This window comes from Colossoma macropomum, unplaced genomic scaffold (genome assembly GCF_904425465.1).
Source record: "Colossoma macropomum unplaced genomic scaffold, Colossoma_macropomum, whole genome shotgun sequence".
NCBI lineage: Eukaryota > Metazoa > Chordata > Actinopteri > Characiformes > Serrasalmidae > Colossoma > Colossoma macropomum.
In genome coordinates this window covers 16,170,296-16,182,785 of record NW_023494797.1, presented here as the reverse complement: position 1 = coordinate 16,182,785, position 12,490 = coordinate 16,170,296, and the positions used below count along the sequence as shown (strand labels likewise).

At 41.7% G+C, this 12,490-nt stretch overlaps 1 protein-coding gene across 1 annotated transcript in view; it reads left to right on the top strand.

Moving 5' to 3' along the window:
- galns (galactosamine (N-acetyl)-6-sulfatase) overlaps nucleotides 1-12,490 on the top strand; it is a 55,631-nt gene that overhangs the window by 26,144 nt on the left and 16,997 nt on the right. The window contains 3 exon segments of the mRNA XM_036584424.1: nucleotides 3,237-3,373; nucleotides 4,041-4,143; nucleotides 11,331-11,452. Coding sequence (XP_036440317.1) covers nucleotides 3,237-3,373; nucleotides 4,041-4,143; nucleotides 11,331-11,452 — 362 coding nt within the window.

Sequence of the window (12,490 nt, the reverse complement as noted above, 5' to 3'; positions counted from 1 at the left end):
AGGAGGGGGGCGTGAGCCGTCACCCCCTAAAGCTGCCAGCCTCATCTCTTGTGTTGTGTTTATCAGCTGAAGGCACAGGGCTGGAGTGCATTAGACAGGGATAGCAGTCTGTCTCCTCAGATAACTACCACCAGCATTTAACACACACAGCACAGCGTGGCCGGAAAAAAAACAGTGAAAAAAGGGATAAAGAAATGAAGAGAGGCTGGAATAAAAGGGTGGTGGGGGGAGGATGGGAATGGAAGTGAATGGAAGATAAAGAAATGTGCCTTTTCAAATATTCAAACTTCTTTTTTTTTCTTTCAGTCCAGTGTGTGTGTTTTTTTGTTTTTTTTTTCGCGTAAAGCTGAATAAGAGCTTATGGAAGCCTCTTCCTGCCAGATAGAGGAGAAAAAAACATCTGTTTTTTTTTCCTCCTCCTCCTCAGAATATTGACTTAGTATCTCAAAATAATGACTTTTTATTTGACTTAGCATGTCAAATAATGACTAAGCATTTATTTGAAATTGTTTAAACTTTTGTATATGGTGTCAAAATAGTGAGTTATTAAGGACTCACTACTCCTTGGAACTGGGGTAGTGTTTGAAATCTTCCCCTATGAAATGGGACCCTCAAATAAAAAGAGCATTCCTTCATTAACAGCTACTAGCGCTGCTCTGTAGGCGACCCTGCCAGTCTGCAGTGACAGCAGAGGAGGGTAAAGTTCAGCTCCTCACTGCTGGACTTTAGTTACATTTAGGGCATCATATGACTTCAAAGAGGGGGGCAATAATTTATTATCACCCACCCCTAATTCTTCAGTGATATGAAGCTGAAGTCAGATATTCACCAGCTTCTTGTTTGAATTTTCCTGTTGCGCCTTAAATGGTGCAGCACTTACATTCTGGTGCTTCAGGCGTCAGAAGTGCTGGACTATTTAAGATGGAACAGGAAATTTAGCCAGCTACTGAGACATCAGCAAACCACTAGGGATTTTCTATGCTTATGAAGAAAAGGACCATAATACACTAAAATTACATTAAACTAAGATAATACAGTGATTATTGTAATTTTCAACAGAGAAAACTCACATTTGTGGGTTTCTTTGGTCTCTTGTTCAGCCAGCTTGCCGATTTTTCTTTTTGCTCTGTTTGGAGTCTCTGAAAAACCTCAGTTTGGAGGGTCATGTAGCCCTAACACTTCGCCCTACCCCTCTATCTCAACAAGAATCAGGACACCCCACTTCTAGACATTAACGCGCAGAGTGGAGAGGTAGGGCTAAATGGTAGGGGTGAGGGGTGAAATGGGATTGGGCCTAAATTTCAAGAATGTAAGCCATTTTTCCAACCTAGTGAGTCAATATTCAAGAAAAATCATTATTTTGAGTTTCTAAGTCAATATTTTGAACAGAGGAGATGGAGGAAAAATGTCTCCCCTGCCTGGAGCGAAAGGGTTTCCATATTATGGAAAATCACCGGTGACCTATTACGAGACTCTAGTCATTATTTCAGCATAGCAAGTCAATATTTGAGAAACTAAGTCGCTATTTTGAGTGAATATTTTAACGCACTGCCAGAAACAGAAGGAGAAAAAAACCAAAGAAATGAAGAGAGGCTGGAATAAAAGGGGGAGTGGGAATGGAAGTGAATGTGAGATAAAGAAATGTGCCTGTTAAAATATTCAGACTTCCGTTTTTTCTTTTCTTTTCTTTCAGTCTGATTCTTTTAGTCTGTGATGCACAGAGTTGGCTAAGAGCTGCTGGAGGTAGCGGCTAGTCAACTTTATTAATTGTCTTCTTTGATTTCTCCTTTTCCTATCTTTGTAAGACTGTGTGTGTGTGTGTGTGTGTGTGTGTGTATGTGTGTGTGTGTGTGTAGATAATGGAATGTGCCAGGCCCTCCCTCACTGAGGAGGAGGAGGAGGAGAATCCAGGGAGGCTGATGCAGGCTCTGTATGTGTGTGTGTGTGTGTGTGTGTGTAGCGCAGCCAGCTGCTCGGGGCTGATAGCGTTATCTGATTGTGAGCGTGCCGTCTCCCTCAAAGGGCCGCTCAGGAGAGAATGGAATGGAAGATCAAGGATGACAGCGAAAAAATGGCATTTTATCGGAAAATAGTTCAAAGTTTATAAATAAAATAAAGCTCTTTTTTGCGCCGGGACTGGGCGAGAGAGATAAAACAGCAGCCCTGTCCCATCTCTCCTTTTTTCTCTTTCCTTCTCTCCCACTCTCTCTCTCTCTCTCTCTCGCCCTCGCCCTCTCTCCTCTCTCCTCGTTTGCAGTGCGTGTGTATATTAGGGAGAGGCCGAGCGGCCGGCCTGCGCGCTGCTGTGCCGCTGCTGTGCTGTGGGTGTGATGTAGGGGAGGATGTACTGTATCACAGTCCGTGTGATCATGAGTCACTGCGCTCGTCCTGCTCTGATCACTCTATAGAACAGCCTTTAGGGTCTAAACCACACCTGCCCAAAGTGGGGTCCGCAGGCTCAAGTTACCCACCAGAAAGTTACCCTAGCCCAGCCCCCTACTCCAATGAGAGAACAATAACATATTAATATTTATAACATATAAATAGTAATATTTTATACAGTATATAACTGACTAAATTTGTGTGTATTAAATTGTGTTGTATTGTTTATTTTCAAAATGCAGATAAATTTAATAATATTTTTAAAAACTCAATTTGAAAACTACCCACTTTCTTTCTTTATTGCTTTTTTTTGTTCGCAAACATTTCACTTTTCAAAATTTCAAAATTTTAGCCTGCAAATACAAATTCAACTCTATCCATATGTCTCTCTCTCTCTCTCTCTCTTTCTTTCTTTTTCCTTCTTTTTATTCTTCTCTTCTTGTTCTCTCTTTTTCTCCCCCCTTTTTCTTATCTTCTCTTTCTCTCTTTACTTTTCTTTCGCCATCTCTCCTCTGTCTTTCCTTCTTTCTCTTCATTTTTTCTCTCTCCCTCATTTTTCTTTGTCTATTTTTCTTTCTCTTTCCTTCCCTCTCCCTTGTTTCTGTCTTCTCCTCTTTCTCTCTTATTTCATTCACTCTCTCTCTTTCTCTCTCTCCCTTTGCCTTTTTGTCTTTCTGTCTCTATCTCTCTCTCTGTCTTTCTTTCTTTACCTTTCTCTCCCCTTTTCTCTTTCTTGTCCTCTCGTTTCTCTCTCTCTCTCTCTCTCTCTCTCTCCTCTCTCTCTCTCTCTCTCTCTCTCTCCTCTCTCTCTCTCTCTCCCTCTCTCTCTCTCTCTCTCTCTCTCTGTTCTCTAGGTCAGTTCTCAGGTGGGTACTGTGATGGATCTCTTCACCACCAGTCTCGCTCTGGCTGGTCTCGTTGCCCCTGACGATCGGGTCATTGACGGCCTGGACCTGAGACCGACCCTGTTCAACAGCACGCTGACAGACAGGTGAGAACACCCCCCCAACTAATCCCCCCACCACACTAACACCCCCACCACTCCCCTACACCGCACACACATGCCTCAGTCTGTAGGATGTACCTCCATAGCAACAGTAGTGACCCTGATGACCACACGGCTGTGTCCCAATAGGAGCTGGATAAATAGAGGTGTAGAGGCCGAGGTGTTGCTGGGGGAGCGAGAGAGAGCGAGAGAGAGAGAGAGCGAGAGAGAGAGCGAGAGAGAGAGAGCGTACAGATGAGTACAGCACACTGATAGAGAGAGAGTAACAGAGAGAGAGTGTTATGGTGGGAGAAAGAGAAAGAGAGTTAGGTCAGGAGAAAGGGAAAGAGGGAGGGGGAGAAGAGAGTGAGAAAGATACTGAGGGAGAAATGGATGGAAAGGGAGAGAGGAAAAGAGTGAAGAGAGTGGGAGAGAGAAAAAGATAAAAGGATAGAGAAAGCAAGTGAGAGAGATGCTGAGGGAGAAAGAGAAAAAGTGAGAGGAAAAGAGACAGAGAGAATGAGAATGAGAGAAGGGAAAGAGGGAGAGAGGAAGAGAGTGAGAAAAGAGAGAGAGAGAAAGAGAGAGAGACATATAGAGTGTAGGCCGTATAGGAGTGAGTTAGTTGATCACTAAGGTCCAGCACACACACCGATCCTGTCACTCTCTACAGGCCCGTCTTCTATTACCGCGGCAACCAGATGATGGCGGTGCGGGTTGGAATCTACAAGGCTCACTACTGGACATGGAGCAACTCATGGGAGGAGTTTAAGAAGGTCGGAGTTAATTAACCTTTTCTGGGCGTGTGTCTCTCTCTCTCTCTCTCTCTCTCTCTCTCTGTCAATTTCAAATAGCTTGATTGGCATGAATTGAATTGCAGTTAAGATCACCTGTTATTAATATGACTGCATCTCTCTCTCACTCTTTATGCCCTGATTTTATTACTCACTCTCTCTCCCCCCCGTGTCTCTTCTCTCTTACTCACTCACTCACTCACTCTGTCTCCTGTCTCTCTCTCTCTCTCTCTGTCTGTCTGCCTGTCTGTCTGTCTGTCTGTCTCTTCTCTTCAGAAACGAAGCATATAAATCTCCAAAATATTTGTGAACTATTATTTTTAAACATTGCATCACGATGCCTTATCGGAGAGCCTCGAAGGTCAGGCGCTAATGAATATTAATGAGCGGGGCACACTTCAGCGAACACGCATCATCTGTCAGCCGACTGCGCCGCCGCCATCCTTCACTCTGCAGCTCTCCCACAGCTCTCCTCAGAGAGAGAGGGGGATTAAAAGAAAGAAAGAGAGGTAGAATGGGGGGAGAGAGAGAGAGAAGGAAAATGAGAGAGAGAGAGAGAGAGAGAGAGAGATAAAGATTGGGAGAGAGGTAGAAAGAGAGAGCGAAAGAAAAAAACAAAGAGAAATACACAGAGAGGTAGAGTGAGGTAGAAAGAAAAATAAGAGAGATAGAAACTAAGAGAGAGAAAGAGGGAAGCAGACAGTGCTATAGAGAGAGGAAAAGAGACAAATTGGAAGTGAGAGATAAAAAGAGTGAGTGGTGCAAAGAGAAAAAGAGAGAAAGGTGGAGAGAGTGAGGTAGAAAGAGAAAATGAGAGAAAAGAAAGAGAAAACGGACAGAGACAGAAGTAGAGAGTGCAATAGAGAAGGGGAAGAGAGAAAAACAAAGTGAAGGAGTGAGTGGTATAAAGAGAAAGAGAGAGAGAGGTAGAAAGAAAAAAGGAGAGAGAAAGATGGACAGAGAGGGAAATAGAGATAAAGCGGAAGACAGAGAGAGAGGGGTAGAATCAGAGAGAGATAGAAAGAGGGAAGAATAAAAAGAAGGATTTAGAGGTCGAGAGAAGGAAAGAGAGAAACAGAAAGAAAGGTGGAAAGCGACAAACATGCAAATCACAGCTTCTAAGGAAGAAGAGGAATGTACAGTCGTGTGCAAAAGTTTGGGCGCCCTGGTCAAGTGAACTTAAATATGACATTTTCCTGCAGATTTTTATGCACATTTCTGTTTATTTGTTTAACATATTGGGGAGAAACCTTTGCCACAACTTTTGCACAGGCCAAATTTTATGTTTATCGTTTTTCCTATAAGTTAAATTCAGCAGATAAGTGTGCTCTCTGTAGAGGATGTGTAACTTATTCTCACTTAGAAAGTCAACAAAACGTCATTTGCCCAGGGGCGCCCAAACTTTTGCACGCCACTGTACGTGTCTCTTCATCCGTAGAAGCCATGCTCTGCGTGTCCACTCCTCAAACAGGCCTGGCCCTGGGCTTTTCTCCTCCGAGTTTGTTTTATGGCCCATCGGCCGCTTAAATTGCTCTCTCCTGGAGGGCCTGAATCAATAGCCACCTCCTTTATCAGCTCATGTGAACTGGAGTGGAACTTCACAAATAATGGCGGCTGATTGCCTGTGAGCTGTCTATCGATTGGCTGAGCAGGCCGAGGATGGTTGGAGAGGACAGGAGAGGAGAGGAGATGAGAGGAGAGGGCTTGGGTCGTTCCACCTCACAGTTAATGTGTTTTTTAGGGGGGTCTTCGCCAGGGGCCTCAGAGATGGCCACGCGCTCCGACCTTTGAGCCCTGACCTGCTCCAACTTGCTCAACGGTGAGGTAATCCAGAGATCCAGCGGTGCTGGATGATTTTCGGACGACACGAGGATAAAGACAAACTGCATTAGGCCTTTTTTTTTCCTGAGCGCCTCTTTAAAACAGCCGTTTTTTTCCCTCCCGGTTTGTTTGCTCTTAAACTTGGTTGAAATGATGGCTTAATAGTATCGGTCACGCAGGCGCCTTCCTCTCCAAACCCACGAGGGTCAGTGAAGTGCGAAATGAGAAATTTCACAGAATAAGTGCTTTTGCATCCGATGCTCCCTTTCTGACAGAAGTCGAAGGAGGGAAAAAAATGAAATATGAAATACTGCGGCTCGTGCTGCAGCCGCTATTAGACGGGCGGCTGGATTATGTATATGTCGCTTCTTTTATGAATTTCAGTTCACAAGCTATTAATGATGGGCTTTGATTGGCAGCTTGTTGCTGGGCAAGCTCACGTTTAGCGGCCTGTTACGGATTTGCCCTCTAACGTAGCTTTTTACCCGAAGCACTTAACGCAATTTTGCGACGTGCTGTTGAAATATAAAAAGAATTGACATTTAAAGAACTTATTTAGCTACTGGCTTGGTATTTCAGAAAGGTTTTGGTGCGTAAGATGCTCTGTGAGTCATTTTCTTAAGAGGCGTCCTTGAAGAGAAACGTTCCTTTCTCCTAGTGTAACACTGTAATAACCTGTTCTTTTTTTTAAAGCTGTGTCTTTGCTGTATTACTGAGGGGCCCATATTTTACAGTATTCTCTTATTTTTTCCCTAAAAGTACACTTACAATGTTTGAGTGGTTCTGTTTTACATGACCTCTGTTTTCCCTTAGAACAGCCTTAAACAGGCTGTTTTTCTTACTGTGCCTTTCAAACTGTATGTAAATATATAAATTAACTCTATTCTTATAGGCTCCCCTGTATTGCCCTGTATTGAGCTTCATTCAAAAGGCAGTCCTGCTTCAGCCGGATATATATATAATATATATATATATATATATATATATATATTATATATATATATATTATATATATACAGTCTTATGCAAAAGTTTGGGCACCTCTTCCACTGGGCAAATTCCATGTTTTGTTGATTTTCTGAGTGTAAATAAATGAACACACTTCTGCACATTTTAATACACAATTATTGTATATATGCTAAATGTAACATATCGGAGAAAAGATAAAACATAAAATGTGGTCTGTGCAGAAATTATGGCACATTTTCTATCTTATGTTTTGTTTTTTTCCAATATTTTTAGCAACAAATAAAAATGGTCCACTAAAATTTGCAGAAAATTTGAAAAATGTGTTCTCTGTAGAGGGTGTGGTAACTTACACTATATAGACAAAAGTATTGCAACGCACCTCCAGATTACTTAGTTCAGGTGTTTTGGCCACACCCACTGCTGACAGGTGGATAAAATTAAGCACATAGCCTTGCAGTCTCGATAGTCAAGCACTGGCAGTAGAATGGATTGTACTGATGAGCTCATTGAGTGGTGTAAAGCACGTCACCACTGGACTCTGGAGCAGAGTGAATGTATTCTCTGGAGTGACGAATCACACTTCTCTATCTGCCAGTCTGATAGACGAGTCTGGGTTTGGTGAATGCCAGGAGAACGTTACCTCACTGACTGCACTGTGCCAGCTGTAAAGTTTGGTGGAGGAGGGATGATGATATGGGGTTGTTTTTCAGGGGTTGGTCTAGAACCCTCAGTTCCAGTGAAAGGAAATCTTAATGCTTCAGCACCAAGACATTTTGGACAATTGTCTGCTTCCAACTTCGTGTGAACAGTTTGGGGAAGAACCTTTCCATTCCAGCATGACTGAGCCCCAGTGCACAAAGCAAGGTCCATAAAGGCCTGACTGGGTGAGTTTGGTGTGGAAGAACTCAACTGGCCCACACAGAGCCCTGACCTCAACCACATCAAACACCTTTAGGATGAACTAGAACGAAGATTGTGAGCCAGACCCTCTCGTCCAACATCAGTGTCTGACCTCACAAATGCTCTTCTGGATGAACTGGCCAAAATTCCCACAATCACTCTCCAACATCTTGTAGAAAGCTTCCCAGAAGAGTGGAAGCTGTTGTAGCTACAAAGGGGGACCAACTCCATTTTAATGCCTATATATTTAGAATGGGAGTCATAAAAGCTCCTGTAGGTGAAATGTGTAGGTGTCGCAATACTTTTGTCCACATAGTGTATTTTGTCGTAGAAAAGCATCAAAACATTCATTTGATCGGGCGATAAATTACATTTCTGTATGAATATAAATGTGATAATTTGTTAACATCACAAAAACAGTGAATTGAAAACAGGCTGTTTTTGCAGCTAAATTTCCATATATGAACGATACAGACTGGAGAGTGAAGAGCATGTTTTACTGTTTTATTTCAAAAAAGAAAAAAATTGAGAAAAATTCCCTTTAATAGGCAGAACTGCAGCTTCTCTTGCTTGGATTCATTCTGGTGAGATTTTGGTTGTTTCATGCCTCCAAGATGAGAGAGAGAAAGAGAGAGAGAGAGAGAGAAAGAGAGAGAGACAGAGAGAGAGAGGGAGAGAGAGAGAGAGAGAGAGAGTGTCAGGCCAGATCGCAGGGGACTGAACTACTGCTCTGAACTGTGTGTGTATGTGAGTCTCTCCGGCCCCCTGCCATGCGCGGGCCCAGTGGTTGGTCCCCTGGTGGTCTTGTACAGCCTCTGATTGCACACACACACATGCTTGTGTGGAGAGAACATCAAAATATTAAGAGAACACTCTTCTGACCTCCCTCTGGGACACAAGCCCTGCAGCGTTACCAGCAGGTAGAATCCACAACAGACGCCACAGACATGAGTCATACCGAAACATACACACATACACAAAGGCAGACTTGCTTTTATTGTTTTTATACGACGTCAGGACGTGGGGTCATACAAACATGTCCCATATGTACAGCTGTGTGCAAAAGTTTGAATACCCGTAGTCCAGGGGTCGGCAACATGTGGTTCTTTTACTGTCCTGTTGTGGCTCCACAGCAGAATTAGATTTGTAGGTAAAAATAAAATAATCCTCCTTTACAGTAAAATAAAGCTCTGCTGGTCGTTCAACACAGTTAAACTCTGGGAGTTAATGTAGAACTGCTAATTCACCCTTTAACCCTGAAGGTTGGTGCACAGACTGCTGGTCACCATAGCAACACAGACAACCTGGCCTAGCTAGTAGCTAACGAAAAGGCAAAGAGTTTTAAGATGAATGTTGATCATTTAGAGATGAATGGACTAATGATGGATAATCACTCCAGCTGGTTTCCTGATACGTTTATCCTGCAATGAGAAACTCGTTGTCAGCTTCTCGTTGGAATTGTCCCGTTCCACCTTAAATGGTGCAGCAGATACTTTCTAGTGCTATTTAAGGTGGAGCGGGAAAATTCAAACAAAAAGCTGGTGAATGAGACGCTGACTTAAACCTCATAAAGAGTCGAACGTTGAGAGAATTTAACAAAAAACTGTTCCACTTTTGAGGAAAGGTTTCCTGCCAGAGATGTGAGAAAAGCGGCTAGAGCTGAGCTAAAGCTTAAAGCAGAGCAAAGTAGGTTTGCGTTTTCATTAATATTATATTTTTTAGTCTATACTAGAACATCAGCACATACTGAGACATATTTACAGCCAATGTGGTAAAATGGATATAAAATGTTGTGGCTCCCAAGGTGGTTTGATATTTGTTGAAAGGACAGAATGGCTCTTCTTGACATTTGTGTTGTCGACCTCTGGGCTGGTCAAATGACATTGACTTTGAAGTGAAAATAAGTGAACACATCCTCTACAGAGACGCACTTAAATATATTGTTTTTCTGCAAATTTTAGTGCAGAACAGTTTAACATATTGGACAATAATAAAACAATAAGAGTAAGTAATTATATGCAATAAGAATTGTCCAACCTTAAAGGGGAATTACACTATTTTTTCAGAAATAATGTATGCATAATTAAATAGTTAAGAAGAGAACAAAGTCATTTAGAGTGGTTTGGTATAAAATCCTCCGTTCTAGAGAAACTTACAGAAACAGAATTGTTCACAGTGGTGGTGATAGGAACCAGACGTCCACCTCTAAAAGCTCCTTCGCAGAAAGTTACTATATGAAATGGTTATGAATTCACTGCCTGATGTCTGGGACATTGTTTTATGATAGTTATGAGAGAATATTTTGTCCCAGAATGTATTTTTGAAACACTTTCATGGCAGAGAAGTTCATGCCAGGTGTTGTAAGGCAAAATTTGTCCCCAAAGAAAACATTTTTTTCTTTTTTTCTTCCTTTCTTTCTTTTCAGATTTACCACATATAAAAACTCAGAAGACACGTGTAGGTTCACTGGTTGTTTTGGAGAGTAAACAAAATGGCTATATTGCCGCTGCAGACATCACAGTACGTGAAGAAACCAGGCTCAGTACGTTTCAAAGAATTATTTTTATATTAAAAAACACAGAAAGACTTTGTTTACATCTCTACAATTGAATTATGCAGATTCTATTTGAAAAATCTGTCCCCTTTAATCTCATAACCAGCACATTGTAATACACAATTAGTGTTTATATGCTGAATTTAACATATCGGAGAAAAAATAAAACATAAAATGTGGCCTGTGCAGAATTTTTGACACGTTTAATGTTATGTTTTGTTTTGTTTTTCCAATGTGTTTAGCAACAAATAGAAATTGTGCACTAAAAATTGCAGAAAAGTTTGTGTGTTCTCTGTAGAGGATGCATTGACTTACTTTAACTTAGAAAATCATCAAAACATTTATTTGACCAGGTCATGACCAAACGTTAATGTATGACTATAAATGTGATGGTTTTTGTGACATCACAAAAACAGTGAATTCAAAACAGACTGTGTTTGCAACTAAATTTCCATACATGGATTATGGGAAGTGAAGGGTACGGTTTGGAAGTTTACCCAATGATTACATGCTACATCAAACTGGTTTATTTCAAAGAAGATAAAATTTGAGAAAAATTCAGGCCCTTTAATAGGCAGAACTGAAGATTCTCCTGCTTGGATTCATTCTTGGATTCAGTTTTCAGATTTCAATTTTCAAATATGAGCCATAAAATCAGGAGCTGTTTGTTGTTCCTGACTTTTATGTCGGGTCTGCTTTTCTCTGGTTTCCCACTCAGACACGCTCCTCCTCACTCGGCCTGTCCGCCGGCCTGTATGTGGTGATGTGGATGTTGATCCTGCTTGTAGACACAGAGTTATTGATGTGTCGCTGCATGTCCCCATCCATCACAGCTCTTAAGTGAATTCTCTCCTGAAGGGCACTTCAACATTGTCAGATTGAGGACGTGTAGAGCTCAGTGTTTTCATCCTGTTCTCGCACACAGGGCATAAACTTCTGTCCTGGCCAGGAGGTGGCTGGGGTCACCACACACACCCAGCAGGAACACACCATGCAGCCGCTCATCTTCCACCTGGGGCGGGACCCTGGAGAGAAATACCCAATCAGGTAAGACTCCGATGTTGATATAGATGTAGAGCATTATAGAGTGCTTATTAAAGGAACCAATAGAAGCCGTATCGCCCCCTGAGCTTTCTGTCTCTCATACTGACCACATGGATCACTTAAAAATTGTGAAGTATTACAGAGCTCTTTTTAAATGAAATGATAATGAAGGCTGTATCGCTCCCTATGCTTTCTGTAACATATTGCGGTCTGACGGTTTGACTGTTTGGATCACCAAAACATTATATAGCACATTTTAAAGGAATAGTAAAATAAATCTAAGCCCAGATGTAGTTGAACAGACAAGGTGTCTAAATTTTTCTTTTATAGTTTAAACTCAAACTACTAGGGTAACTTTGCTAATAAACACTAGAACTCAATAGTCACCCAAATAGCCCAACTCTGGTAAGGTCTGTTGCAAATAATGATTCTAGATCAGCACTCTGACTCCTGAGGTGGTTTGTGAATCTTAATGGAGACCTGGAAGCAGTTTGAGTGGGTTGAAAAAAGTTTTGGTGATGAGACGATTCGGGCCATTTTGGGTGACTATTGAGTCCTAGTGTTTGTTAGCAATGTTAGCCTCATAGCTTGCATTTTAAACTGAACACGTATCTGCAGTACCAGAAAATTTGTCTCAATTTGATGTTTCGCCAAACTATTACTTTAAATAAAACAGTAAAAGTCATATCGCCCCCTGTGGCTCCTGTAGTGTTTTGCAATCTGCTGGATTGCCTTTGTGGATGAAATAAACATTATAAATCATTATAAAGCGCTTTTTAAATGAACTGATCCGTATCGCCCCCAAATAATGATTCTAGATCAGCACTCTGACTCCTGAGGTGGTTTATGAATCTTAATGGAGACCTGGATGTGTGTTAAGCAGGTTGAAAAATGTTTTGGTGATGTATTTTCATGGAAACGATTTGGGCCAGTTTGGGTGACTGTTGAGTCGTAGTGTTTGTTAGCAATGTTAGCCTCATAGCTCACATTTTAAACTAAAGAAGAAACATGTAGACTCTAAACACGTCTCAGCCAATCAGC